At 36.8% G+C, this 24,680-nt stretch overlaps 5 protein-coding genes across 8 annotated transcripts; all 5 read left to right on the forward strand.

Annotated features, from left to right (window-relative positions):
- Positions 1–280: 280 nt before the first annotated feature.
- On the forward strand, positions 281–7,484 carry armc3 (armadillo repeat containing 3). 2 transcript variants are annotated; one of them, XM_056738001.1, is made up of 18 exons: positions 281–426; positions 544–645; positions 723–840; positions 961–1,086; positions 1,181–1,249; positions 1,342–1,517; positions 1,757–1,951; positions 2,176–2,359; positions 2,786–2,938; positions 3,095–3,203; positions 3,652–3,901; positions 4,066–4,202; positions 5,176–5,344; positions 5,446–5,546; positions 6,272–6,370; positions 6,608–6,793; positions 6,885–7,047; positions 7,275–7,484. In XM_056738001.1, exons 2-18 carry the CDS (start codon positions 598–600, stop codon positions 7,476–7,478), a joined length of 2,487 nt encoding a protein of 828 aa, XP_056593979.1. In that variant the 5' UTR covers positions 281–426; positions 544–597; the 3' UTR covers positions 7,479–7,484. The 2 variants fall into 2 exon arrangements, with proteins under 2 accessions (XP_056593979.1, XP_056593980.1); XM_056738002.1 differs by lacking the exon at positions 281–426 and adding an exon at positions 436–447.
- Positions 7,485–8,214: 730 nt separating this feature from the next.
- On the forward strand, positions 8,215–10,264 carry msrb2 (methionine sulfoxide reductase B2). 3 transcript variants are annotated; one of them, XM_056738397.1, is made up of 5 exons: positions 8,215–8,753; positions 9,236–9,336; positions 9,422–9,498; positions 9,641–9,812; positions 9,966–10,264. In XM_056738397.1, the coding sequence occupies exons 1-5, from the start codon at positions 8,627–8,629 to the stop codon at positions 10,068–10,070; spliced, it is 582 nt and encodes a 193-aa protein (XP_056594375.1). In that variant the 5' UTR covers positions 8,215–8,626; the 3' UTR covers positions 10,071–10,264. The 3 variants fall into 3 exon arrangements, with proteins under 3 accessions (XP_056594375.1, XP_056594376.1, XP_056594377.1); XM_056738398.1 differs by having other exon boundaries at positions 9,644–9,812; XM_056738399.1 differs by having other exon boundaries at positions 8,223–8,753; positions 9,665–9,812; positions 9,966–10,256.
- Positions 10,265–10,384: 120 nt separating this feature from the next.
- c8g (complement component 8, gamma polypeptide) lies at positions 10,385–15,674 on the forward strand. Its single transcript, XM_056738396.1, has 7 exons — positions 10,385–10,683; positions 12,622–12,758; positions 13,349–13,419; positions 13,677–13,784; positions 14,133–14,234; positions 14,322–14,351; positions 15,535–15,674. The coding sequence occupies exons 1-7, from the start codon at positions 10,510–10,512 to the stop codon at positions 15,543–15,545; spliced, it is 633 nt and encodes a 210-aa protein (XP_056594374.1). The 5' UTR covers positions 10,385–10,509; the 3' UTR covers positions 15,546–15,674.
- Positions 15,675–15,827: 153 nt separating this feature from the next.
- ptgdsb.1 (prostaglandin D2 synthase b, tandem duplicate 1) lies at positions 15,828–18,059 on the forward strand. The gene is made up of 6 exons (XM_056738400.1): positions 15,828–16,395; positions 16,600–16,736; positions 16,857–16,936; positions 17,069–17,182; positions 17,268–17,369; positions 17,475–18,059. The coding sequence occupies exons 1-6, from the start codon at positions 16,300–16,302 to the stop codon at positions 17,492–17,494; spliced, it is 549 nt and encodes a 182-aa protein (XP_056594378.1). The 5' UTR covers positions 15,828–16,299; the 3' UTR covers positions 17,495–18,059.
- A 4,745-nt stretch (positions 18,060–22,804) lies between these two features.
- Positions 22,805–24,310, forward strand: LOC130413110 (lipocalin-like). The gene is made up of 6 exons (XM_056738081.1): positions 22,805–22,975; positions 23,151–23,290; positions 23,404–23,483; positions 23,590–23,703; positions 23,794–23,895; positions 23,987–24,310. Exons 1-6 carry the CDS (start codon positions 22,880–22,882, stop codon positions 24,004–24,006), a joined length of 552 nt encoding a protein of 183 aa, XP_056594059.1. The 5' UTR covers positions 22,805–22,879; the 3' UTR covers positions 24,007–24,310.
- The last annotated feature ends 370 nt before the right edge of the window (positions 24,311–24,680 follow it).

Below are 24,680 nucleotides of genomic sequence, written 5' to 3' on the forward strand. Positions count from 1 at the left end.
TTGTTCAAATAGAAAAAAATACGCGTGGTGTAGCTTATCGATTTACCGGATGCCAAAATAATTCATTATCGTCTAAAGGTCATTCTTTTTAGGAAGAAGCATGCATTAGTAGTGTTTGTGGGGTTTCTTTAATTATAATTCATATAATGAATTATTCTTTCATTTTTTACCAAAGTTGATCTCCAATAAACCCGTGCCAGTTCTCATAACGATGATCTGTACATGATTTAAATAAGAGAGGAATCGGGATTAGGTTAACGCTGTCCTAACTGTTCTCGAGCGGCATATAAACAAATTCAAACAAATAAGGGAGTGAACCTATTAGAGGGATTCTTGCCCCACCTTCAGGCGAGACGACAAATTGCACCAGTCTCCTAGCAACAGCAGCAAGCCAAACACCCTGACCGTATGCTTACAGTTTAGCAGGTGTGCTTTGCGGAAATGACCGTACTTTTTAATTCATTTTACTTAGTTATTTAAATCATTTATATTTATTTATTTTAATGCATTGATCACTTGTTCTGTTTTTGCTCTTGTTTTAAGGTATTTGTGAAGTAAACCCCGGCATATATGTGGGTTGAACTATTTGACCTCTGAATGGGTAAAAAAGTCAAAAAGGAGCCTGAGTCATTTCCTAAAGATGTGGTGAGAACATTTTCTACACTACTGTGCACTTCATGCTTGAAAAACTAAATGTTTAGTGTGAAGTGATATTCTTTCAGTTCGACCCTTTGTCTATCGAGAGCAAGAATGCGGCAACCGCAGTCCTCATGCTCAGTTCCCCCGAAGAGGACGTGTTGGCAAAAGCTTGTGAAGCCATCCACAAATTTGCAGAAAAAGGTAACAGCATCATCTAGTCTTTTTCAGGCAGTTTTCCAGAAAAAAGGGCGTGCGCCATGTTCCCCCGCATTGCTGTTTTGTTGACCTCTGTGTGTTTTGCTGTTGTGATTATATTTTTAGGTGATGAGAATAAGAGTTCTCTGATGGGTTTGGGGGCAGTTGAACCTCTGTCTCGCCTCATATCTCACGAGGACAAGATCGTGCAGAAGAAAGCTGTCATGGCACTGGGGGTCATGGCTTCTAACTGTAAGTACAGCAGAAAAATAAAATAAAATAAATGAATAAGAGATTGTTCGAGACATGGTTTTTATTCATATTTAAGGATTTTACATTTAAACAGGTGAGGTTAAAAAAGGTTTGAAGTCAATGGATGTGATGCCTGCAATTATCAGCAAACTATCACCTCAAGGTACATATATATTTGAGTATTTTCAATTTTGTTATGAGATTTTTCGTTAGCTCATATGTGTTTGCGTTCTTCTTTTACATGACACCTCACAGAGGACCTTGTGGTGCTTGAATTCGCCACGTTGTGTTTGGCTTTCTTGTCTGTCGACTGCACATTCAAAGTCCAAATATTTGAGCATAAAGGACTTGAACCTCTCATCCGCCTCTTGTGCAACCCTGATGCCGATGTGAAAAAGAATTCGGCAGAGTGCATCTTTAATCTTGTACAAGTAAGACAAAAGATATTAGATACAGCCCGAAGGTCTGTTGTATATTAAGATAAAAGGGATTTGTAAGCGATGTAATATATGAAACTTGCAATTCTGATGTTAGAAAAAATTAAGTTTGAAATGCTTTGTATTCTGAAAATTATGTCACAGACATTTGATCGTCTGTCAAGATTTTGAATTCCAGAAGGATGCAGTTACAATAATTGATCTGTGTTCTTTGCTGCCTTACGCACACTCAGGACTTTCAGAATCGAGCGGCCGTGCCCGGGCTAAATGGGTTTCCTCCGCTTCTGGATCTGTTGTGCTCAGAGTTCCCTGTTATCCAGCAGCTTGCCATGCGTACCATCGAGACCATTACCAGTGACCGCGAGAGCCTTGTGGCCTTCAGGAATGCACAGGGCCTTAACAAAATCCTGGAGGTCCTTGCAAACAAAGTAGGCCATTTGTTGTCATATGAAATATGTATGAGTAATTTTTGACAACATATCTTAGTCTTCTACATTACAAGCAATAAATGATATGTATAAAATATGGACTTGATAATAAAGAATTTTCAGCAACTTCATGCAAGGCAAGGGAAAGATCAAACTAATTTGGCATTTAAGGCAAAAGTCAACCAGCTTGCATTATAAACTAGCAGTATATCTCCTCCCTACAGGAGTTTCATGACCTGCATGGGGTGGCTCTTAAGGTTATCTCCAACTGTTTGGAAGACAGCGAGTCCGTGTGGCTTATTCAGGGGGTGGGCGGCTTAGAACACTTGCTGCAATTTGTCATCACACCCACATTGCCTGAGGTGCAGGCTAATGCAGTCAAAGCCATAGCAAGAGTGGCACAAAACGGTAGGGAATCACACACATATGAGCTTTTTCTTTCAAATTTTTTAGATTATTATAAAAAGTGAGAATGCTCAAAAAGCTACCTGATCAATTAATGGGGAAGTTCTCCAGAATATTCTTTCATTATTTATTCATTCCTCTGCCGAACACAAAAGAAGACATTCTGAAGAACGTTGGTAACCAAACAACATTTCTCAAAATATCTTCTATATTATTCCCCACATATATACTTAATTTAGTCCTATACAGGTTTTGAATGACAAAAGGGTATATCATTTATTTTTTATTTTTGATAAACCATCCATTTAAAAATTACTGTAATAAAGTTCACTAAACAATGTTTTTAATGCCTTATTAGGTAACACGACATTTTTGCAGTGTATACTAATCCAGATTGTATATAAATATAATTGGTTTTATCCCATCAAGGTGAGATCAGAAAAATCCTGCACGGACAAAATGTCGAAAAGGCCCTCACTGACCTTCTTACACAGGAGAATGATAACATACGCATAGCAACATGTCAAGCTGTTGCAACCGTTAGCAAGAACCTGTCCAGCAGAGACATTTTCAGAAGTCTGGGTAATCTCATTTAAATCCAAGCATCAGAAACAGTACCTTGTTCTGAATTCTCTCTTTAATTTAATCTGACTTCATTTTTGTCTAAATGATCCGTGTTGTCCTTTTGTGTCAACTGAGATTTCCACCGAAAAGATGATGAAGGTCTGTATGTTTCAGATGCGATAAAGCTCATCGTACGACTGCTGAACAGCGAGGGAAGTGAGTTAAGAACGGCGGCAGCCGAGGCCCTATCCGGGCTGACCGACAACAACAAGCTTAATGCATAGTGAGTTCATGTTTCAAACATCTGTTCATAACAAGATTATATAGTCAACATTAATAATTTCAAGTGTGCTTGTCTTGAAAATATAGACTAATCATTACAGTAATAAGAGTAGCGTGTATCAGGTCAAGTCAACTTTATATGTAAGGTAGATTTGATTTGCAGTGTTGTGAGTTTACATAATCAAAAACAATAAACAAACATTGTATAATATAATCAAATATTTATAATAAAAAGTGCTTTAAAGTTCCCAGCATGACAAAAAAAATAGATTCGATTAAAACAATAAGTAAACATCATAAAAATTTAAATAAAAAGTTTGTTTAATAAAAATAAATAAAAAAAACCAATCATTTCCTAAAACCTGTCCTTATACAACTGAGTTATAGCTGCTGGAACAAAGCTGTTTTTATACCGCTTTGTTCGGTATGTTTCGCTGCCCAATGTCCAGTGCAGTGTACGACGCCGGGGGAGACAAGCTTCTGGTGCGACAGCTGCGAGACAGCTGCGCATGGGCAGCTGTGCATGCGGCAGTGGTCTGCACAAACATGGCAAAGCAGGAGGAGCTGCGCAGCTGCATTCTGGCCCATGGAGCTATGCCAGCGTTGGTGGAACTGCTACACTCCAGTGACAACCACACGCTCATCAGTGCAACGCAGGCTGTGGCCTCACTGGCCTGTGATGCAGAGGCCAGGCAAGAGGTAATGTCACTGAGGTCAATTTTAAAGGTCTCTGGAGTCGTTACAGCTTATCAGTAATATGTGTATAATGCATAAGAAAAGGCAGTATTTAGTTTCTGGGTAAGGGTTATGAAGGGCATTTCTGTGATACGTGTGGTTTGATTTGTCTTGTTTTGTATGTACAGCTGAGAAATGTTGGAGGTCTGACACATTTGATCAAATTGCTCAGATCAATCAATGCCGATGTTCGGAGGAATGCTTGCTGGGCTGTTAGTGTGTGTGCAAATGATGAAATAACTGCCATAGAAATGTGCAATGCAGGGTGAGCACAATTTTATGCTAATCCAATGTCCTTTTAGAAACTTTTTTTTGTATATATATATAAGAGCATAAACTGTCAGAATTATTTTAATCTATGAATAATTACTCATACCTTAAATGGGTCTGACACAATACCATTTTTAAATATGGTTTTAAAGTGATTTAGACATTTACAAGATACTGTTAACTTGGAGCAGAACCAGTAGATGTCAGTAAAGGCCCAGTGTCAGATATTTCTAGAAACTTGTTTTTGAATGTACTTTTTTGAATAAATGTCAAAAAAACATTTAGGCATTTAACACAATTTTTAACAAAAGTTTTTACATAAAAATAAAGTCTATTTTAAAAGGGACTGATCGCTCAAAAATAAATATGCTGTCATTATTTACTCACCCTTGGGTTTTTCCTAATCTGTATACATTCTTTGTTCTGATGAGCACAGAGAAAGATATTCGGAAGAATGCAGTTATTCACTATACTCATATTCACTATACTCATATATACTCTTCACTATACTTCACCATATTATGAAGAATTACAGTGTTCAAAAGTGCCCAGAACGGTTTGCTTTCCAACAATCTTAAAAATATTTTATTTTGTGTTTAACAGAACAAAAAAAATGTAAAGCAATTTTTCCTACAATGATAGTCAATGTTGGCCAAGAACTATGTGGTTACAATCATTCTTCCTAATATCTTTCTCCGTGTTCATCTGAACAATTTTGGGGTGTACTGTTCCTTTAAGACCATTTTTGCATTATTTTCTTTATAAGTAAGCACATTATTTTAATGTAATTCCAAATATTTGTAATAGTGATTGTATTCTCATTACTGTAATACAGTATTTTTTATGTTAACCAAAATGTTTAAAATGTTAATAACTTATTTGCTTCTAAAATAGCCTTAATTTCTCATGTATTCAAATTACACATATTATCAGCCATTTGTTTTGTTTTGGTGTAAACAATCTTCCAGAGCTCTGGAAATACTCCAGGAAATCAATCTGTCAGTTCACCGTAAAAGCAAGTTAAGTGAGGTAGCACTGCAGAAACTCCAGGACAACAGTCTTTCATTGAAGTATAGTCTGACAGGACACCTTCCACCCACTGATATAACCACTGATGGCTTCTATGACCCTGGACAGGTACAAATGAAAATGTTGTCAAAAATCTTTAATGCCAGAGGTTCGACAAATCAATGATTTTGTCTCTAACATTCATCTCTTTCTTTCTCTTCTTTCTTCAGATAAGAATGGGTCAGCAGGTTCCTACCTTAGAGGATCTATCTAAACAGTCTGTCAACCAACATCGAGCCATCATTGCGGTTAATGGAAAACAGCCAGATCAGTACGTTAATGCCAAGGGTCATGCTTTTGCAACATCTGATCCAAACAATTTCAAATTACTCTCACATCCCACTGTACTTTACTCTTTGCTAAAAGATCTAACCCCCTCATTTTGAAGGAACATTTATTTAAAAACACATTAAACTAGTCTTATTTCTTTCCTTCATTAGTATTTAGATTTACACACAAATAGCACTTTTTAACTTCTGATCTTCCTTCAGAGAGAAACAAGCCCTTTGTGAAGGATAAAGACTTTCACAGTCTGTCCCCTTCCACAGCATTAGGTCTAAAGCAGCACACTGTCACTTGAATATCAAATACCTCTCTGTTGCACAACAGATAGATGTGGATAGATGAATTTGACCCAAGGGGAAATTCTTTGGCATGCAGCGGCTTGGAATGTGACCTAGGGCTCCCACAGGAAAAATGGGAATTCTGCACCGACCCCCCACCGCTCACTAAAGGCCCAAATAGCGGCATTTGTTTTCAGACTTGAAAATACTTTAAATTACAAACAGCACACTTATTTTGCTTTATAAAAGTTTTCGGTGCTTGTTCTGATGCGTCGATCTCTGGGTTTATGGGTTCGGTAGTAACATCCAAATCAGTTGCCAATTGAGCACAGAGGTCTTCGAAACACCTTTTCCACAGCTTAACACAAATCAATGTTTACTTGTTACCTTCATAAAGGTTCAAATTTTTTATTCTTTGTTTCTTTTTCATTAGATTGATTCCCAAAGGACCCGATGAGCGTAAACAAGACAGTCCGACAGAAACTGGCACCTCATCAGTTATGAGCAGCAAACGGAGCAGTAAAACACCCATGTGTGTGTTTGTTATTTACATTTCTCACACACTTAAATCCAAAGCAACTTATAGTGCATTCAATGTCTTAGGCTATACATTTGATGTATTTATTTATTTATTTATATGTTTTATAGGAATCAAAAGCATGACTCTAACTTGCATTACTACTAACTTGCTCTATCAGTCAAGATACAGGAATCTATCTAGAAATCTTTCTCTCATTTTTTTTCGTAATATCTTTAACTTTTTCTTAAGTAAAATGAAGGGAAAGGGTCAAAAAGAGGAAAAGAAGGATGAAGAGGAGATTAAACCCCAGCAGGAAGTGGTTCTGGAGGAAGGGTGGAAGCTGCCGTATGATGCTGAGTTTCATAACCTTGTCAAACAGGCAGTCAAATCTGTCTTGCCTCTGGATGATGCCAAGATGTATACTGCTTTAGCTGTGTATGTTTCAAGATGCTTAAAACAGACTCCTTTTAGTATTTCCTAACAAACAATGCAAGGCAATGTGACAGGTGATGTTATTTTTTCACAGGTTGGTTTGTGATGCGATGGGTGGACAGGTCGAGCCAGAGAAACTGCATGACTTTCTATGGGAACTGCACATCAGCAAACTGAAGCTTGAAATCAATTCAAACATCATTCCGATAGGCAAGATAAAAAAGGGCATCTACTTTCACAGAGCACTGCTTTTTAAGGTATGCAGAGATTTGTAGAAACATCATTAAACGTTAGTATGTCTTTAGACTATATGTGATGGTTTAAATTAGATAATTTGAACATTTGATTTACATCACAATATTAGAGTATGTTACTCGAAAATTCTGAATTCTTACTCAAATGGAAACCGATGCTCTTATCAACATAAATGAAAACATATATCGCCCAGCTGTCTATAACAGATTGACTTTTCAATTCATTTTAGGTTCTTGCCGATAGAATTGGATTGAGGTGCAGTCTCGTGAGAGGACAATACAATCGTGCCTGGAATGAAATCCTGCTTATCAATGGTCCAAAAAAACCTTATGGTTACACTCGGCCTGAGAACTACATCATAGATCTCATTCACCAACCTGGCAACCTCATGAAAAGCAATTCAGCAGCAGCTCTAGCATATCAAAGCATTTAACAGCACCAGCTACTGTACTGTGCCTTAATTATAAAATGATTGATTATAAAAAATAAGCGCCGTGCGATTTGGGTTAATACATAATTTCATATTTTATTATAGACTATTATATTATTAGAAAGTGAATGTGATTTAGTTTGTTCCAATAAATTTCAAAACTGGTGCCTGACATTGTCTCTCATTGTTAAATAAATAAAAATAGAAAGCATCACAGACATTTTAATAGATTTAATGGTCATATTAGGAGTTGTCCTTGTGGGTCATGTATTGGGTTCTATTCATAGGATGTTATATGGCACATAGAACCATAGAAAACGATTAAAGGAGTAGTTCACCTTCAATATGAATATTCTGTCAACGTTCACACGCCCTCTTGTCATTTCAAACATGTATGACTTTTTTTCTTCTGCAGAACGCAAAATAAGATATTAGGAAAAATGTTGGTAACAGAACAGCACAGCACCCCATTCACTTCTATTGAAACCATCACAAGTGAATGGCGGGCTGTTAAGAACATTCTTCAAAATATCTTCTTGTGTGTTCTGCCGAAGAAAGAAATACAGGTTTGAAATGACAAGGTGAGTAAATGATGACAGGATTTTCCTTATGAAAGTGAACTACTCCTATAATCTGACTGAAAAAATCATAAAAGCTTTTGTATTGATAATGGTAAAAAGCTGGTTAATAAAGGTATTTGTAATGGAAACCCCTAGAAATTGTATTGTTTTCGTCACGCAATACAATTCAGATTTTGTTACATTTGGAGTTGATAGAAGACGTCAAGTTTTCTCTTCCTTATTAAGGTCAAAGTCGATTAAATATAACTTATATGATGACCAGGACGAGAACACAACGATGAGACGAATAAGAAAAACATGTATTAGTTCTTTTTTGAAGCCGCATTTGTAAAACTTCACGCGCTAGATGCTGTTGCTCAAGTGACAATGTGCAAAGTTTGATCCGGACGACCGTGACCCATAAAGTGTGTTAGCTTAGCTGTGACCAGTTTCTGCTGCTTTCGGCTCGCAGGTGCCCGAGCTGTGAGAGAGGGAATGAACACAACAGAGCTCTGCTTCTTTTCAGTCAATTCATGAGTCGCTTATGTTAAACGATAGTTCCGAGAAAGTCACACCAGTGCATAAACTGATATGTCGAGAAATATGTCACGTTTTCTTCTTCGTTTCTCATCTGTGTTTTTCAATGGAGCAACTGTCAAATCAATATTACCAAAGAAGAGGATATTTGTAGGGATTCGGCCGATTTCTACATCGCCGGGTAGGGGAGGTTAATTTTTCGATCAATATTTGACATTAAATATTAACACCATCTGCTAGATATTATTACTGTGGTAGTTTTATTACATAGTGTTTAGTTCGCGCAATTTATAAAAGCAAAGTAGCCTATATAATGAGTAGATGCTGCGGTTGTGCACTTTAGATCATGCGTGATCTGATTACTCAAAGTTTTTTTCATTGTGTGGGTTTACAAGAAAGGCCCCAAAATAAACAAATTCCACGTGGTTTGTTTATGGAAACGTCAGATGAGAAATGGCTCAAATCAACCTTTGTACCGACTAGCACAGGAAAACGAATGTCTGGCTGATGATAATATACATAGCAAGATTTAGACAACACAAATGTACAGGCTACTGTAACTGAGGTTTCAAAAGTACAAAAAAGTTATTGCTCAGTTGTTGCAAAACAATTGCTCTGTAAAAAAATCACTTATTCTGTAAATGTATTATTATATTTGTGCAGATTCGCTGTCCTTGACACGTTATGACCATGGGTCCACAGACTGGCAAAGGAAGCTGACTCCAGAACAGTATGTTGTAACTAGAGAAAAAGGCACAGAAGTGGTGTGTACAAACTTTCGAAATGTTGGCTATATTATTATTTTCTTTAAGAACCCCATGGATGCAAAGCCTTATGTTTATTTTGTAGCCATTCAGTGGGATCTATCTGAATCACAATGAGGTGGGCATGTACCATTGTGTATGCTGTGACTCCCCACTTTTTAGGTAAGCATTCAATCGATTGGAGACAGTGATAGCTGTCCTAAAAATCATTTTGAAATAAGAAAATTGTTGTGGATGTTTTCAACTAGATCATTAATAATTTCATTTATATAAAACAAACTGAACTATTCTGAACACAATTCAGCAGATTTGGCTTTGCCTCCAACAGCTCAGAGGTTAAATATGATGCTGGAGCCGGTTGGCCATCCTTCTATGAGGCTCATGGGACATGGGAAAAGGATGAGAGTCATGCCAATATTGTCCGTCGTCCTGACAACTCACTTGGTAGCACTGGAACAGAGGTTATCTGTAAACATGTGAGTATAGGAGACAATGATGTCATAAAATGTTGTGTTGTGCGTCCTAATGTAATAGTTCCACTTCAATTCCACTAAATTCAAAACCTGGGTTGAAGTAAATTGATCTCATGGCTAAGGATACCGTTATAACATTTGATTTTTTTCGTGCAGTGTGATGCTCATCTTGGCCATGTCTTTGATGATGGTCCAGATCCAACTGGCCAACGGTTCTGCATAAACAGCGTAGCTCTCAACTTCAAGCCAAGAGAAATGTAAATCAGATATTTCGTCTGCAAAACAAGAAGTTACATCCTTTGACAGTAATGTAGTTGTTCGGTGAAAATGAAGGCAACTTATGGCATTTGAATAACACATGATCCATTGTGATATGCTATAAATTACTTTGAGATTTGAGCATAAAATGGATGTCTGGCCCTGTGCACTGTTTACTTGCTTTATCTAACATGTGTTTTTGGCATACATTAAATTGTAAAAATGCTAACAAAATGACTGTTTTATTTATAAATGACTGGATTTATGTTATCAGAGTTGCACAATTTTGGGGGTTTGTTAGGAAGTTAATGATAAACCTTGAGCAAAGGTTCATCATTCTGATCGGTGTGTGGACGCTGGACAGTTAACTTAGAAGTAATTTAAAAAAAGCATTAACTGATCTAATAAACCAAAATATTAAAGGAACCGATTGAAAGCTGCGATGATGCGCTTCTGGCTGCATTTGTTGTTCGTTCTGATATGGCTTAGTCTTTTGGAGCATGGTGAAACACGAAGAGCCTCGTTTAAACCAAGACCGCCACAGAAGCCAAAACCAACCGAAGCAGAAAAAGCTGTTCAGAAATTAACTCCAAGTCAGAACATCGACATAAATCAGGTATATTTCAACATTACTTAATTCAACAACTCAAAATTAATAACTAAAATTAATCATTTTTGTCACCACACATTTTTAAGTGCAGCCTTAGGAATTAACATTGTTCATACTGACAGGGTATTTCTCTTGCACGGTATAACATGCCCAGACTTTAAACATCATTTTTCTCTGTAAGAAGTCTATAGACGGTTTCATTGGAAACACACGCTTCCCGAAGTTAACTTCCAATCAACATAACTTTTTTCCTATTTCATTTATATTTAAACACATATTAATTGTAATAAATTACATTAAAACTACTCAACAGCAATGAATTAATGTTGAGTAGTTTAAATATAATTCGTATACAAGATTGTTTCAAGGACATGCGTGTGGGCTGCAGTTAAAGGTGCAGTTTGTAAGAATTTTGCAGGAAAAGATCCCAAAACCACTAGGCTAGTGTTATTTATTTTGTTCAGCTGAGTACTTACCATATCTCAAATGTTTCCAACTACTTGTAAATCGTGGAAAAATCGCCATTCTAAATAGTGACACGGAGCTGTGCAGTCGCCTGTCAATGGCGTCATATCCGCGAGAGCGATTCGAAAAACCATAAAAGGTTTAGTTTCGAATGGCTCTCGCGGTTCTTTGATGTCATCCGCCTGTCTGATCTTGCTGAGACTTTTCAGGTCGGACAGGCCTTTTGCGATCGCCTGTCATGACGTAGAAACCACATTCATTCCCCGCTCCTTCACAGCGTCATCAAGCTTCAGCATTGTTGTTGTTTTGATTGTCAGCCTTCTTGCTAACGGTACCTTTAACTTGTGGTCTGTGTTTGACTAGTGTCTAATAATATAACAGGGCCCATTAATATTTAATTTATGTTAATATTCATTTGTAGGCCTATTATTATTTTTTTGTGTAATAATTGTATTAAATAAACGTTTTGTTGAATTTTGTTGTATGTTCATTTAATTAAAATAATATTTAGTTGAATGTGTCCTGTAGTTTGCTCGCATTTAAAGAAACCGTTTGGTACATCTTGCAGTTGAGCTTGATATCCAGTCTAAATTCAAAATATTGGAGAGACAAGTTTAGCCAAGTGATGGTTCTTCTCGATTTCTTTCTCCTGTTGTCAGAAATAGCCTACAGGAACTTTGTGAATGTGTACCGGAAGTTAAGGCCAGCCCACGAACGTGCTCATGCTTAGTAATGTTTGTTAAAGCCCCACTGCAATGCCTTTAAACAGGCAGCATTATGTGATGTGAAGGACACATGTTGTGGCACCTCCGGGAGTGACTGCAGCATAATTGTGACATTAATGTGACATTTTTTTTGTTTTGTTGTTGTGATTGCTTGGTGTATTAAGTGATCGACTAGGTGACATAAAGTGCAATCAAATGAATGTGATTGATTTTCAGAATTTTTGCATCCGTAGCAGGCTGAGAGGAGTTTAAGTGATTCAGAGACACCGTACAAACGAGTACTAAATACGAAAAAATGGATACAAAAATGTCGGACTGTATGTGAAAAGACATTAACCCTAACACACCACTGAAAACCGGACATGCCACTAAACTGAGTGGCACGTGCCATCGCGACACCGGACGGAGTGGCACATGTGACTGACAGACCGGACGTGCCACCAGACATTCCATTAAGACAATGGAATGTGCCGATGGCTTCTGCGCGTAAAGTGCTATGCCACTCTGTGTTAATGCCGCTACTGGAAATTGTTATTCTCCTGGTAACCCAACATAATATTAGCCAGACATATTTTTAACTGGCTACCTAGTGTAATTTACTTCTTATTTATTTGATTGTTATGAGAAATAATATACAGGGACACTGTTCTTTGAGGCTGCAAAAGTTTAGGCCACAAAAGCAAGCATGTGCAGTAACGTTAGTTTATGCTGTTGCTTTGAAACCGTCTAAGAAATGTATTTTGTTGCTCTTTAGATGAGTGGGAGGTGGTACCTGGTTTCTGTCATGTCACGATGTAAGACACTTCTGGAAAAGGGCTTTAAACTGGAGAGCACTACTATAGATTTAGAAAATAATGGAAACAAGCTGTCTGTTGTCACTACAACCAAACTGTGAGTAGAACTTTAGCCACAAGGGGGAGAAATGTAGCTTGACGCTGCATTCAAGCCTGGCCGGCTTCTCTTATTTGACCTAAACCTCTGATGTACTTCAAACTAAACATTAGCAAATGTTATTAAATTAAATTGTAAAATGTTGTTACTCAGCAAATTATTCTCTGCCTTTTAGTTTCCTACATAATTTTTTTTAATTTCAGAACATACTAACTTTAACCTCCTATTGCTATTTTCAGTAAGAATGTTGTCTTTGTCATAATAAAACATGTTTGTTTACTGTTAAAAAATACATATTTTATATCATGATAATATCTTATGATGTTACTAAATTGCACAAATGAATCAATTGCACAACACTGACGCAAAATGAATCCCTTCAAACAAATGCCATCACATAATGAAAAGATCTGCATCTACAAAACTTTGCATATAGTCAAGAAGAAACCTGTTACAATACAAGTAATGCAACCGGTTTTATCTTGTATAAATTGCTGAGTTTTATTCTTGCAATATTTAGCAAGAATGTAATTTCAAGAAAAGTCATGCCTCCCCATTTGTTCATTCACCGTGCATTTTCTTAATGTCAGCAATTTTGAGTGTTGGAAGATCAGTCAGAACTACACGATCACAAAGACCCCAGGACAGTTCATTCTCAAAGGTGGGTGTCAGATGCGGACAAAAGCATCAAAGACTGTCTTATCTAAATTATATTGAGTATTTGTAAAAATGGCTTAGTCTGCTTACGGACACATGTTATAAACAGATGTCAATTACAACCCTTTAAAACCCAAATAATCAAGAGAATTAAAAAACAAGCCGAGATAAGCAGTGTTGAAATACAGTACTGTAACCACACTGAACATTTCCTATAATCTACACAGATGCATAAACAAAATATTTTTCCATCCACTACAGGTAAGAGATCTGCTGATGATATGGATTTAATTGTGTTTGATACGGACTACAGCTCCTATGCCATACTGGTGTTCAAGAGAGGGAAGAAAATTACCATGAAATTATATGGTAAGTATTCTAATATATCAATAAACACATCAGTCAGGCTGAGATCCTTGTGTCACTGCATGGTGGATAATATTTCAATAACATGTAGCCCGGCTGATAAAAAAACAATAAAAGCCATCAGAGAAATTGTAATAGATTTAATAGTTTTAATGGGAGTTATATTGGTTTTAATGGAAACCTGTAATGGTTGTGATGGTAAACCGCCGATGGTGGTATTAGTAAAGAAACCATTAGAATTTTAATTGTTTTTCATCAGGAGGGCCACAGTTAATTTTGCAGACATGAACTTTAACAAAAGACCATAGTTTGAAATAAAAACATAGGTTTAAAGTTTTGTTTCTTTTAAAGGACGTTCCGGTATTGTGCCTGATAATGCAATAGATAAATTTGAGGATCATGCAAAGATATTCGGTTTTGGATTGGACCTTCTTTTTCAGTATCCCCACTACGGTAAGAAAGAAATGCTACTTTTGACAGATTATTTTTTATGTAGCCTTACAATTTACAAACATGTTTTAACTCGAAACTCTTTTACAGGCTTTTGCGAGTCTGAAGATAAGGTGCTGGGTAAGATGTACATTTTTTTGTATATTACATTTCACAGGCAGCTAATTTCATAAAAATGTCATTTTATATAAGACAAAACAGTGTAAAGTGCAGCTCAATTGGTGGAGGAAGTGTTGTGGATTTGGATCCCAAGGAACACACATACTTATATAAAACACATCATAACTTGCACTTGGGCTAGATGTCTGCCTAAAGCACAAAGGTAAAGTAGCTGTTGCCTCTTGTTAGATTTTCCTTGAATGTTGCTGAGCAGACGATGGCTGGCTCAACGATGTAGAATGCTTCTAGTACATAAATGAAGGAAGACGGACCAAGAGCTTGCAGGGAAAATAATTTATTAAAGGCTTGGTTCTGTAGCGATGTTTCCGTGCCAACCTTCTACATTCTTAGCCTGGATCATAACCCAGTTAGTCTGTGTGACCAGACTTTGGTTACAAATGGCCTTCATACAATAGATAGATACCATCAGGACCTCCTACTCGAGAACTTACAATGGACGGGACACAAGGGCCATTCTGTGTGTTGATCAGTTGATTGCCTTACAGATAGTCCTAGATGTTAACTACGGATGGGGCACAGGCACAAAACAACACAGACATTCAGGGTAATTACACCTGGAAAGAGTAACAGGGTGACATACACAAAATCCTTCACTCTCCAACCATATTTACACTACACTCGGATGTACTGCTTAATGCGGCCTAATCACAAAAATATCATATTTTTCAACCTTTTATAAAAAAAATATTTGGTTGAATTAGGCTATATGAATATTTTATGAATATATGTGATACATACAATGTATCATGCAATACACTGCAGTGTACTGTTGAACTACAGTATTGTAGTGAATTGTTTTTTAAACCAGTTTGTTGAAATTAATTGCTTTCAACTCAAAAGCTCAAAACTTCAGAACTGTACAGAGTCCGTGCTTGGTGTCGGGTAACATTGACTGATTGGCTGAAAGAGATGTTACGTTTCCAAAATGTGCAGCCCTCAGCCAGTTGTGCAACCTGTTATGTTAGCATCACGTTTTCTCTTTGACAGAGATTCATGCTTACTTGCATAACATTTTTAAGGTTTTGTAACACAATATAAACTTTGCATTGCTGCACAGGTCATTTCTATTGTTTTAATGTCTGACTATTAAATTGAACAATTCTGTCATTGCTTTGTCTTTCAGGAATGACTTGACTGACCACTGTCTTATTGCAGAAGCTCTGAGTAAAAGAAAAAAGGACGCATCACAGATTCAAACAACAGCGAGCAAACACTATTCAGCAGCATGCAAACAATTGAAATAAAGTTATGATGTCATCTCAAGTTTTGTGTGTTTTCAAAATTGCACCTTTCAGGTATAAGCAATGCACACATGCAACCCAGTAAGGTTAATTTCACAGTCAAGAAACTGTTTTGTCATATTTTGTGCAATTTTGCACAATTGTGTTGAGGTTTCGGTAAAAAAAACATTTTTAGAAGTTTACTTATAAAACGATGTTATTGGTGAGGTTATGTAGCCTGTGATGTAACTCTTCAAACAAGATTCTGCCTGCCCAGCCCCTCTTAAGGAGTAAACATGTTGCACGTCCAAAATTCCAAGAAACATCTAAAAGCAAATCTTTCTCACAGGAAAAAAATATCTGCTTCACATACAAACATTAACTTATTGTAAATGAAATTAAATGGTTCATTTAGGTATAGGTATTAGATAACACTTATTATAAGGTATTCTGAAGACTAAAACCAATAATTAAACTGCCCACGGGCAAGTGAGAGGTTGTATAACAACTGAAATTATGTGGGAAGGACAAAAAGGGGCAAAGGGGGAGGGTTTGGGGTTCACGCTGCAGGATAAAACGAGGCTTAGCATTCCTCTCTCAGCACAGACAGCATTGCTTAACCAATCTTCAGACAGCCTACAGAAAGAGAAGCCTACACTTCTGCAGCCATGATGAGTGTTGTGTTGAAGATGATGTGTGTTCTGCTATGTGCAGTGTTTGTCTCTGCTGAAGTTATGCCCATGACTGACTTTGACCTGGAGCAGGTACATTTCAATAGATTTGCAATGCTGTTTTAGTATGGTTTGCAATATTACATAACATTCTTTTCTACTCCGGCTGGCATTAATATTTGCATAATGGATACTGGGAAAGTTTTCATCTTATTAAAGTTAGGTTATAATTTTTGAACGGAACATTGTGCTATAGTCTGTTATTTAATCCCTGTGCTTCAACTCTTTCCTCTTCAGGTGGGTGGAAAATGGTATCTTGTTGGCTTTGCTACAAATGCAAAATGGTTTGCCAATAAGAAGACAAGCATGAAGATAGGCACTTCCATGCTGACGCCTATGGATGGAGACCTTGACCTCAACATCGCTAGTCTGAAGTAATCTTTCACCTGTTACACATTGTGTTCTTTGCTTTGCTACAATTTAAAAAACGCTTTTGATCCTTTGTTCTCATAATTGTCAAAGTATGGCATTAAAACGCTTCATTTGTTTCTTAGGGATGACGGTTCCTGCTGGAGGATGACTTTTCTTGCCAAAAAAACTGAAACTCCAGGACGCTTTGTCTATTATAGTCAGCGTATGTTTCCTGCTTTATAGGCCGTCTGTCCCTTACATTTAACAGTCTGATATTTCTCTATGAGCAAAATATCTAACACCCTTTTATAAAGTAATAAAGTTATCATCATACTTTGTTTTCACAATCTATCAGGTTGGGGAAATGACAATGATATGCGTGTGGTTGAAGCCAAATACGATGAATATGCCATCATTTACACCATTAAGACCAAGGGAGGTGTATCTGACGTTCTCAACAAACTCTACAGTAAGAGCTCACTTTGTCCCAACTGCACAGAAGAGATGGTTTTCATGAACATTTGATGCTAAAAGACCTTGTTTCATGATAACAGGTCGTACTGCAACAATACGTGAAGACCTGGTGGAGAAGTTCAGAAAGTTCTCTCTGGACACTGGCATCCTGGAGGAGAATATTGTCATGCTGGCACCAAATGGTACATTTAACACGATTACGATTAATCCCCATATGCATTTTTTAACAAAATATTACATGGTTGAAAGAATTCTTCAGTAATTTTTTCTTAATTGTTATTTTGTAGGAGAATGCTCACTTGCTTAAGCGTCTCATCTCCCAAGAAAACAACATCACCTGGTCCAGTCATTTCAACTGAAAACACAGATCTGAAATGCTGGCCTTCTTTCTGGTTTAGTCTCTGACTTCATATAGAAACATGAGTCAGCCACTTTTTTGTGCCTTAAATTGTTTTTTTTTGTGCTTACATAGATGGTAAATCAATCTGGCAAATAACAGTTTCTCCAACTAACTCACAAGAGGTGGAAGTCTGCAAAGAACAGGGGACAGAAAAGAGCGTAACACCTCAGTATAGGGGACAATTCTCACTATTAACTAGTTGTTGTCTGTATGCCTGTTATTGTCATATTGGCTTTTTATTAGCACTTATTCTGAATGACCACACTCTACATCCCTAACCCTTCCCAATACCTAAACCTAACAACTACCATACTAACTATTAATAAGCAACAAATTAAGAGTTTATAAGGGGAAAAAGTAGTAGTTAAAAGCGAGAATCACCCCCATACTGAAGTGTGACCGAAAAGAGTTCTAGGATGAAGAAAGATGATTTAACTTTGACCAAATGAGACATAATAAAAAAATAATACCATGTTGTGTCACTTTATCACTAATATGACAACTGCATGTTTTTATGAATAATGAGTAGATTGCTGGTTTTGTTTACTGCTATCAAATAAATCTTCTTTCACAGAAAAACAAATGTTTCTATGTTCCGTTTAAATCCACATTTAATTTCCATTTCAAATGATAAACAAAACATTTAGGACAAGAACAAATGTTTATTACTTAGAATATTTCTTATACACATCGCATAAGATATTTTAGAATATCTTTATTTCAAGTTACATATTTTTATTATCTTTGTAAAAAATAAAAAAGCGTAAAGGTTAAACTGAAAGTAAGTTTGATTTAAAATAAAAACACTGCAAAATGACTATGTTCCAGATATACCTGTACGTACGTTTGGATGCATTGAATTTTGATCATTATTATATTATAATCCATTATTAGATTATAAACTTCAGAAGGCATACAGAGCGGCATACATTAGCTTTGCCAATCTGCAGTAAGCTTTTTCCTGTTCCACCTTGTACTCTTTACTTTGTTGTAATGCTAAATGGATCAAAACGACTTTTAATCATTTGTTCTCATAATTCACAAAGTATGGCTTTAAATTGCTTCATTGTGTTTGAGAGATGATGGTTACTTCTGGAGGATGAGTCATCATGCCAAAAAAACGGAAACTCCGGGACGTATGTTTCCTGCTTCATACCTGCGCCTGAAATTTAACTGATGTTTTTCCAAATATCTAATAATCCTCAATGTATTATCATGATTTCACAATCTATCAGGTTGGGAAAATGGCAATGATATCTATGTGGTTGATGCCAGATTGGATGAATACGCCATCATTCACACCAACAACTAGGAAGGTGTATCTCAGCATTTCAACACGCTCTGCAGTAAGAGCTAATTTTGTCCCAACTGTACAGCAGAGATACAATGTTTTGATGAACATGTGATGCTAAAATAGACTCTTAATGTTTTATGGTAACAGGTCGTAACACAACAGTTACTGAAGATGTGGTGGAGAAGTTCAGAAAGTTCTCTCTGGACACTGGCATCCTGGAGGAAGTCATTCTCATCCTGCCACCAAATGGTACATTTATAGGATTTATCAGCCCTTACTATCGTGAACATCTTTGCAGAATGTGTCACTCATTTATTTTTCTTTATTGTTATTATTCATATTCAGGAGAATGCAAAACATCAAATGGTCCAGTCCTTTACATGAAAACACAGACCTGAACTGCTGGCCTCTTTTTTGCTTGGTATTAGTCCCTTATAAACTACAAAAATCTATTCCTCTTTGTGCCTTAAATGGAGTGATGTTGCACTTACATAGATGATGAATCACAGTCTCTCCTAGTGAAGTTTCAAGGAAATCATTTTTTTATCATATAAAATTATCCTGCAATAATGAAGTATTATGCAAATGTTGTGTCATTCTTGTCAACACATATGTTTTACAAATGAACAATGTTTGTGTTCAAATTCTCCATTTACATTGAATTTTAATTTCAAAACGAAAAAAACAGTAAGGACACAAAATACCGTTTACTTATTCTGTATTTACAAAAATCAAATAAATACATAAGATATTTAACTTGTAAAATCAAAATTACCCTTCAACCACCCTCTTAAATACATTTTAGTGTCTAGCAAAACAATTTGCACACACTGGGACATACAAACAGGAAGCGGAATGAATAAGTACATAAGTATACAGTAAAGATTACATTCGTTAAAATGTATGAATAAATACCTAAATGGAAAGAAGAGCTGTATTTTATGACCACAATGTTGTAGGCAACAACTTCCGCTTCCTGTTATAATGTTCCAGTGTGTGAACAATGCCACCCACATCTTGGATGTACTGGGTAACGGGAGGTGAAGAAATGAACAGCAATTTCATTTTGGGTAAACTAACCGCTAAGGAATATAAAACACAACTAAAAAGACAATATCCCTTTTAATTAAATATAATTAAAAAGGCAAAAGTATTGGATGCAATATTTGTGTACATGTTTTAATAGCCTATACAACCTTTGAGTAACAGCAACAACAAAAAAACAGCATAAAAGTAACAAAATGAAGAAAATAACAGAAACACTAAAATCAGAATCAGAAGAGCTTTATTGCCAAGTGTGCTTGCACATGCAAGGAATTTTCTTTGGTGTTGGAAGCTTCTTGTACAGACATTCAACACAAAGACAAGGGGAGGAAGTGATGGAGGGTTCCTTCTGAAATCCACTATCGTTTCAACTGTCTTGAATGCATTCAGCTCCAAGCTTAGGCAGAAGGAGGTCCGGGATTATGGGCGAGCTGAAGCCTACAATCAGGATCCTGATGTAAGTCCCTGGTCTGTCTAGGTGTTGTAGGATGTTATGCAGTCCCATGTTTACAGCGTCATCCACAGACCTGTTTGCTCCGTAAGCAAACTAGAGGAGATCAAGAAAGGGTCTGGTGATGTCCTTCAGGTAGGCCAGTACAACTCTCACTAATGATTTCATGACCACATTTGTTAAAGGAACAGGCCTGTAGTTATTAAATCCAGAGATTTGGGGTTTCTTCTGTACATGGATGATGGTGTAGCGTTATAAACATGAAGGGACTTCACACTGCTCCAAAGAACTGTTAAATATACGAGTGAAGATGGTCGACAGCTGCTCTGCACAGACGTATAGGCAGGAGGGCGAGACATTGTCTGGGCCTGGAGCTTTTCTGATCTTTTGTTTGTGGAAAGCTGGCACACATCCTCTTCGCAGTTCCTTAGTGCAGGTTGAGTGTCAAGAGGAGGTGTTAATGGTATAGCAGAGATAGGGTCAGGGCGGGTGTGGAGGGTGAGACTCTACATTTCAAAACGACAATAGAAGTCGTTCAGATTGTCAGCCAGTCGTTGACTAACCACAGACTGTGGGGATGATTCCTTTTAGTTGGTAATGTCTTTCAGGCCTTTCCACACTGATGCCGGGTCATTGGCTGATCGTTTGCTTCTCTTAGATAATAGGATTAAGGATATGGTAATAAAAACGGTCCAACATCTTTTTTATACTTTTGGATTCTAAACCCGGTTGCAAGAAACCCCTTAGGGCAAGGAAACTTTTATTAACAACTGTTACATATAGAATTAATTGATCTCTTACCCAAAGGGTTATCTTGCAACCAGATCCTGGCCCTCAAAGAAAAATATTTGAAGACCCCTGATATACAGGCACTCTATTGTTTGTGAATGTATATCAGAAGTTAAGTGTAACCCACGAACGCACCCATGCGCAGTAATGTTTGTTTATGTTGTCACTTTGAAACCATCTATATTCACAGATGAGACAAAGAGTCATAAAACACGTCAATCAGTTGTTGGTTGGTCAGTTTCTCGTGGCCTGAAGGGACCCCCAACTGTGATAGCTCTTGGTAAAACAGATAAGGAGTGCACTATCGAATCTCTCCCATGTTCTTAATCATATTGTTCAATCCATTCTAGTTTAAGAAATTAGATCATTTTACCCATCGCACCAAGACCTTTAAAATGATACCAAACATGACAACATATGTTATACATAGGTTTAGTAGACTTTTAGTGAGCTGAACCTGAAGGCAGGGAGGAGGGAGAGGAAAGGGGGAATTTGAAAGAGGAGAGTCACAAATCACACCCTGGGTATTCGCAAATGGGGGAGAAGCAGGAAACTTTTCCTGCGGGAACCACCACCAAATGGTGTTTTGTTGGTTGATATGATATGAATCCACAAACAAACCTAATGTTGATCATCTGGGCAGCTGCCTTATATATCAACTTATCAGCCCTTATCGTGAAAGCTTTGCAGAATGTTTCACTCATTATTTGTCAGAGAATGCTCAGTTGCTTAAGTGGCTCATAAAATACAAAAAACCTGGTCCAGTCTTTTACCTGAAAACACAGACCTGAATTGCTGGCCTTTTTTCTACATACTTTTAGTCTCTTACAAACTTCAAAAATTAACTCCTCTTTGTGCCTTAACTGCAGTTATGTTGCACTTCTCTAACAGTCTCTAGTAATGATGTCTCAAGAGGCCTCCTACCAAGGTTCCTGGGATGTAGACAAATGGTAACAATTTGCCCAAATGAGACATCATATATACAGTATATATTTATTATTTTGCAATAATAAAGAATTATGCAATGTTGTGTCATTCCCGTCAAATTATGACCAAAAGTACACATCTGCACTCTTTTCATGGTTTTGTTTACTGCTAGCAAATAAATACTTTTACAAATGAACAATGTTTGCGCAATTCAAATTTTCCATTTGCATTGAATTTCCTTTCCAAAATAAAAAAAAACATTTAGGACACAAAGTAGTGTTTATTTCTTCTGTATTTACAAAATAACATATACACATCGCATTAGATATTTTTACTTGTAAAATAAAAGTAATTTGACTGAGATACTGAAAATGAGTTTTACAACAAACGGAGCACAGTCAAATGGCAACATTCCAGATATACATGAACAAACTTGTTTTTGTCTTTAAAAATGTGAATTTTGATATTCAAATATGACAATCGTTCCATTTTTTTTGTATTCCACAGCAGGCTCTTATGGAGCTCCCAATGAATAATTCAGACATCCGGCTATTCTATAGTAATGACATTCCCTCAAAAATTCACATAGACCTAGAAAACACGTGTTCATATAACAAGTTATGTGACGCCCATAATGAGTAGATGTGGGAGGACCTGAGGGTTGAAATGGGAGGGAAAGGGGCTCCCATAGAAGGATAAAACAGGGTCTGGCATTCTTCTCTCAGCACAGCCAGCATTGCTTTCCTTCAGACAGCCTACGGAGAGAGAACTCTACACTTCTGCAGCCATGATGAGTGTCGTATTGAAGATGATGTGCGTTCTGCTTTTTGCAGTGTTTGTCTCCGCTGAACATATGCCCATGACTGACTTCGACCTGGAAAAGGTAAAAATATATATTATAGGAAAAACTAACTATTTCACTACATACCATGCAATTTTACTACTGTTGGTGTAACAGTAAACATTTCTCAGGGAAAGTTATGCAAGAATATTTTTGAACAGAACAGTTTGCTTTGGTCAGTCATTTGAACCCTTTGCTTGAACTCTTTTGTCTACAGATGGGTGGAAAGTGGTATATCATTGGTATGGCTACAAATGCAGAATGGTTTGTTAGTAACAAGGCAAACATGAAGATGGGAACTGCTATGCTGGTTTCTACCGAAGATGGAGACCTTGACCTTACGTACACAAATATGAAGTAAGCTTTTACCTGTTCCCCCTTGTATTCATTACTTTGTTGCAATATTAAGGAATCAAATCAACTTTCGGGCTTCATGTTGCTTCATTCAAATTGCTTCATTTGTTTCATAGTGAGAACGGTTCCTGCTGGAGGATGAATCATCTTGCCAACAAAACTGAATCTCCGGCACGCTTCGTCTTTACTAGTCAGCGTATGTTTCCTGCTTTATACATGCCCCTGAAATTTAACTGAAATTTTTCTGTTAGTCAAATATTTAACAATCCTCAATGAATTTTCATGTTTTCACAACCTATCAGGTTGGGGAAATGACAATGATATGCGTGTGGTTGATGCCAGATTTGATGAATATGCCTTCATCCACACCATCAAGACCAAGGGAGGTGTATCTGAGCTTTTCAACGTACTCTACGGTAAGAGCTCACTTTGTCCTATCTGCACAGCAGTGACGTTTTGATGAACATGTGATGCTAAAATAGACTCCTAATGTTTTATGGTCACAGGTCGTAACTCAACAGTTACTGAAGACTTGGTGGAGAAGTTCAAGACCTTTTCTCTAGACACTGGCATCCTGGAGGAAAACATTGTCATTCTGCCACCAAATGGTACATTTATAGGATTTATGAATTCTTAAACTGATCAGAACAGCTTTAAATACATTTTCACTGGTTTTAATTATCAATTATTCTTTTGTAGAAGAATGCCCATCTGCTTAAGAGTCTCATCAGCTAAGAAAACAACACTGCCATCTCACCTGGAAACACAGAACTGAACATATGGTCTCCATTCTGCTTGGTTTTTAGTCTCTTAGACTTAATATGGAAACAGGAATTGGTCCCTCCTTGTGCCTTAAATGCGTTTACATAACCAAATCAATGCTTCTCCAAATGAAGTCTCAAGGGTCCTGCTATCAAGATTTCTGGAATGTAGGTTTCTACAAATGAGACGTCTTTGAAAATAATTGTATTATGCAATGTTCTTTTGTATACTGCTATCAAAATAAACCTTTTCACAAAATGAGCTTGTGTGTTCAGTTCAATTTCAAAATCAATGGTATAGAAAAAAATCACAAAAACATTTAGGACACAAAATACTGTTTATTACTTCTGTATTTACAAATATTTGATATACACATCACATATGATCTTTTAGAATATCTTTATTCCAAATTATATAGTTTCAGTATCTGTGTAAAAAATAAAATTTAAAGATCTTTCTTAATTTGAAAGCGAGTTTTACAACAAACAAACAGCCAAATGGCCACCTTTCAGATATACATGAACGCACTCGCATGTTTCTTTATTAAAACTATAGATTACCAGCCATTTGGCCTGATGTGATGAAGTTCCGAAAACGTTTAGTTAAACACCATTTGTCATTGTTTTTTACT

Source organism: Triplophysa dalaica, chromosome 23, assembly GCF_015846415.1.
Source record: "Triplophysa dalaica isolate WHDGS20190420 chromosome 23, ASM1584641v1, whole genome shotgun sequence".
NCBI lineage: Eukaryota > Metazoa > Chordata > Actinopteri > Cypriniformes > Nemacheilidae > Triplophysa > Triplophysa dalaica.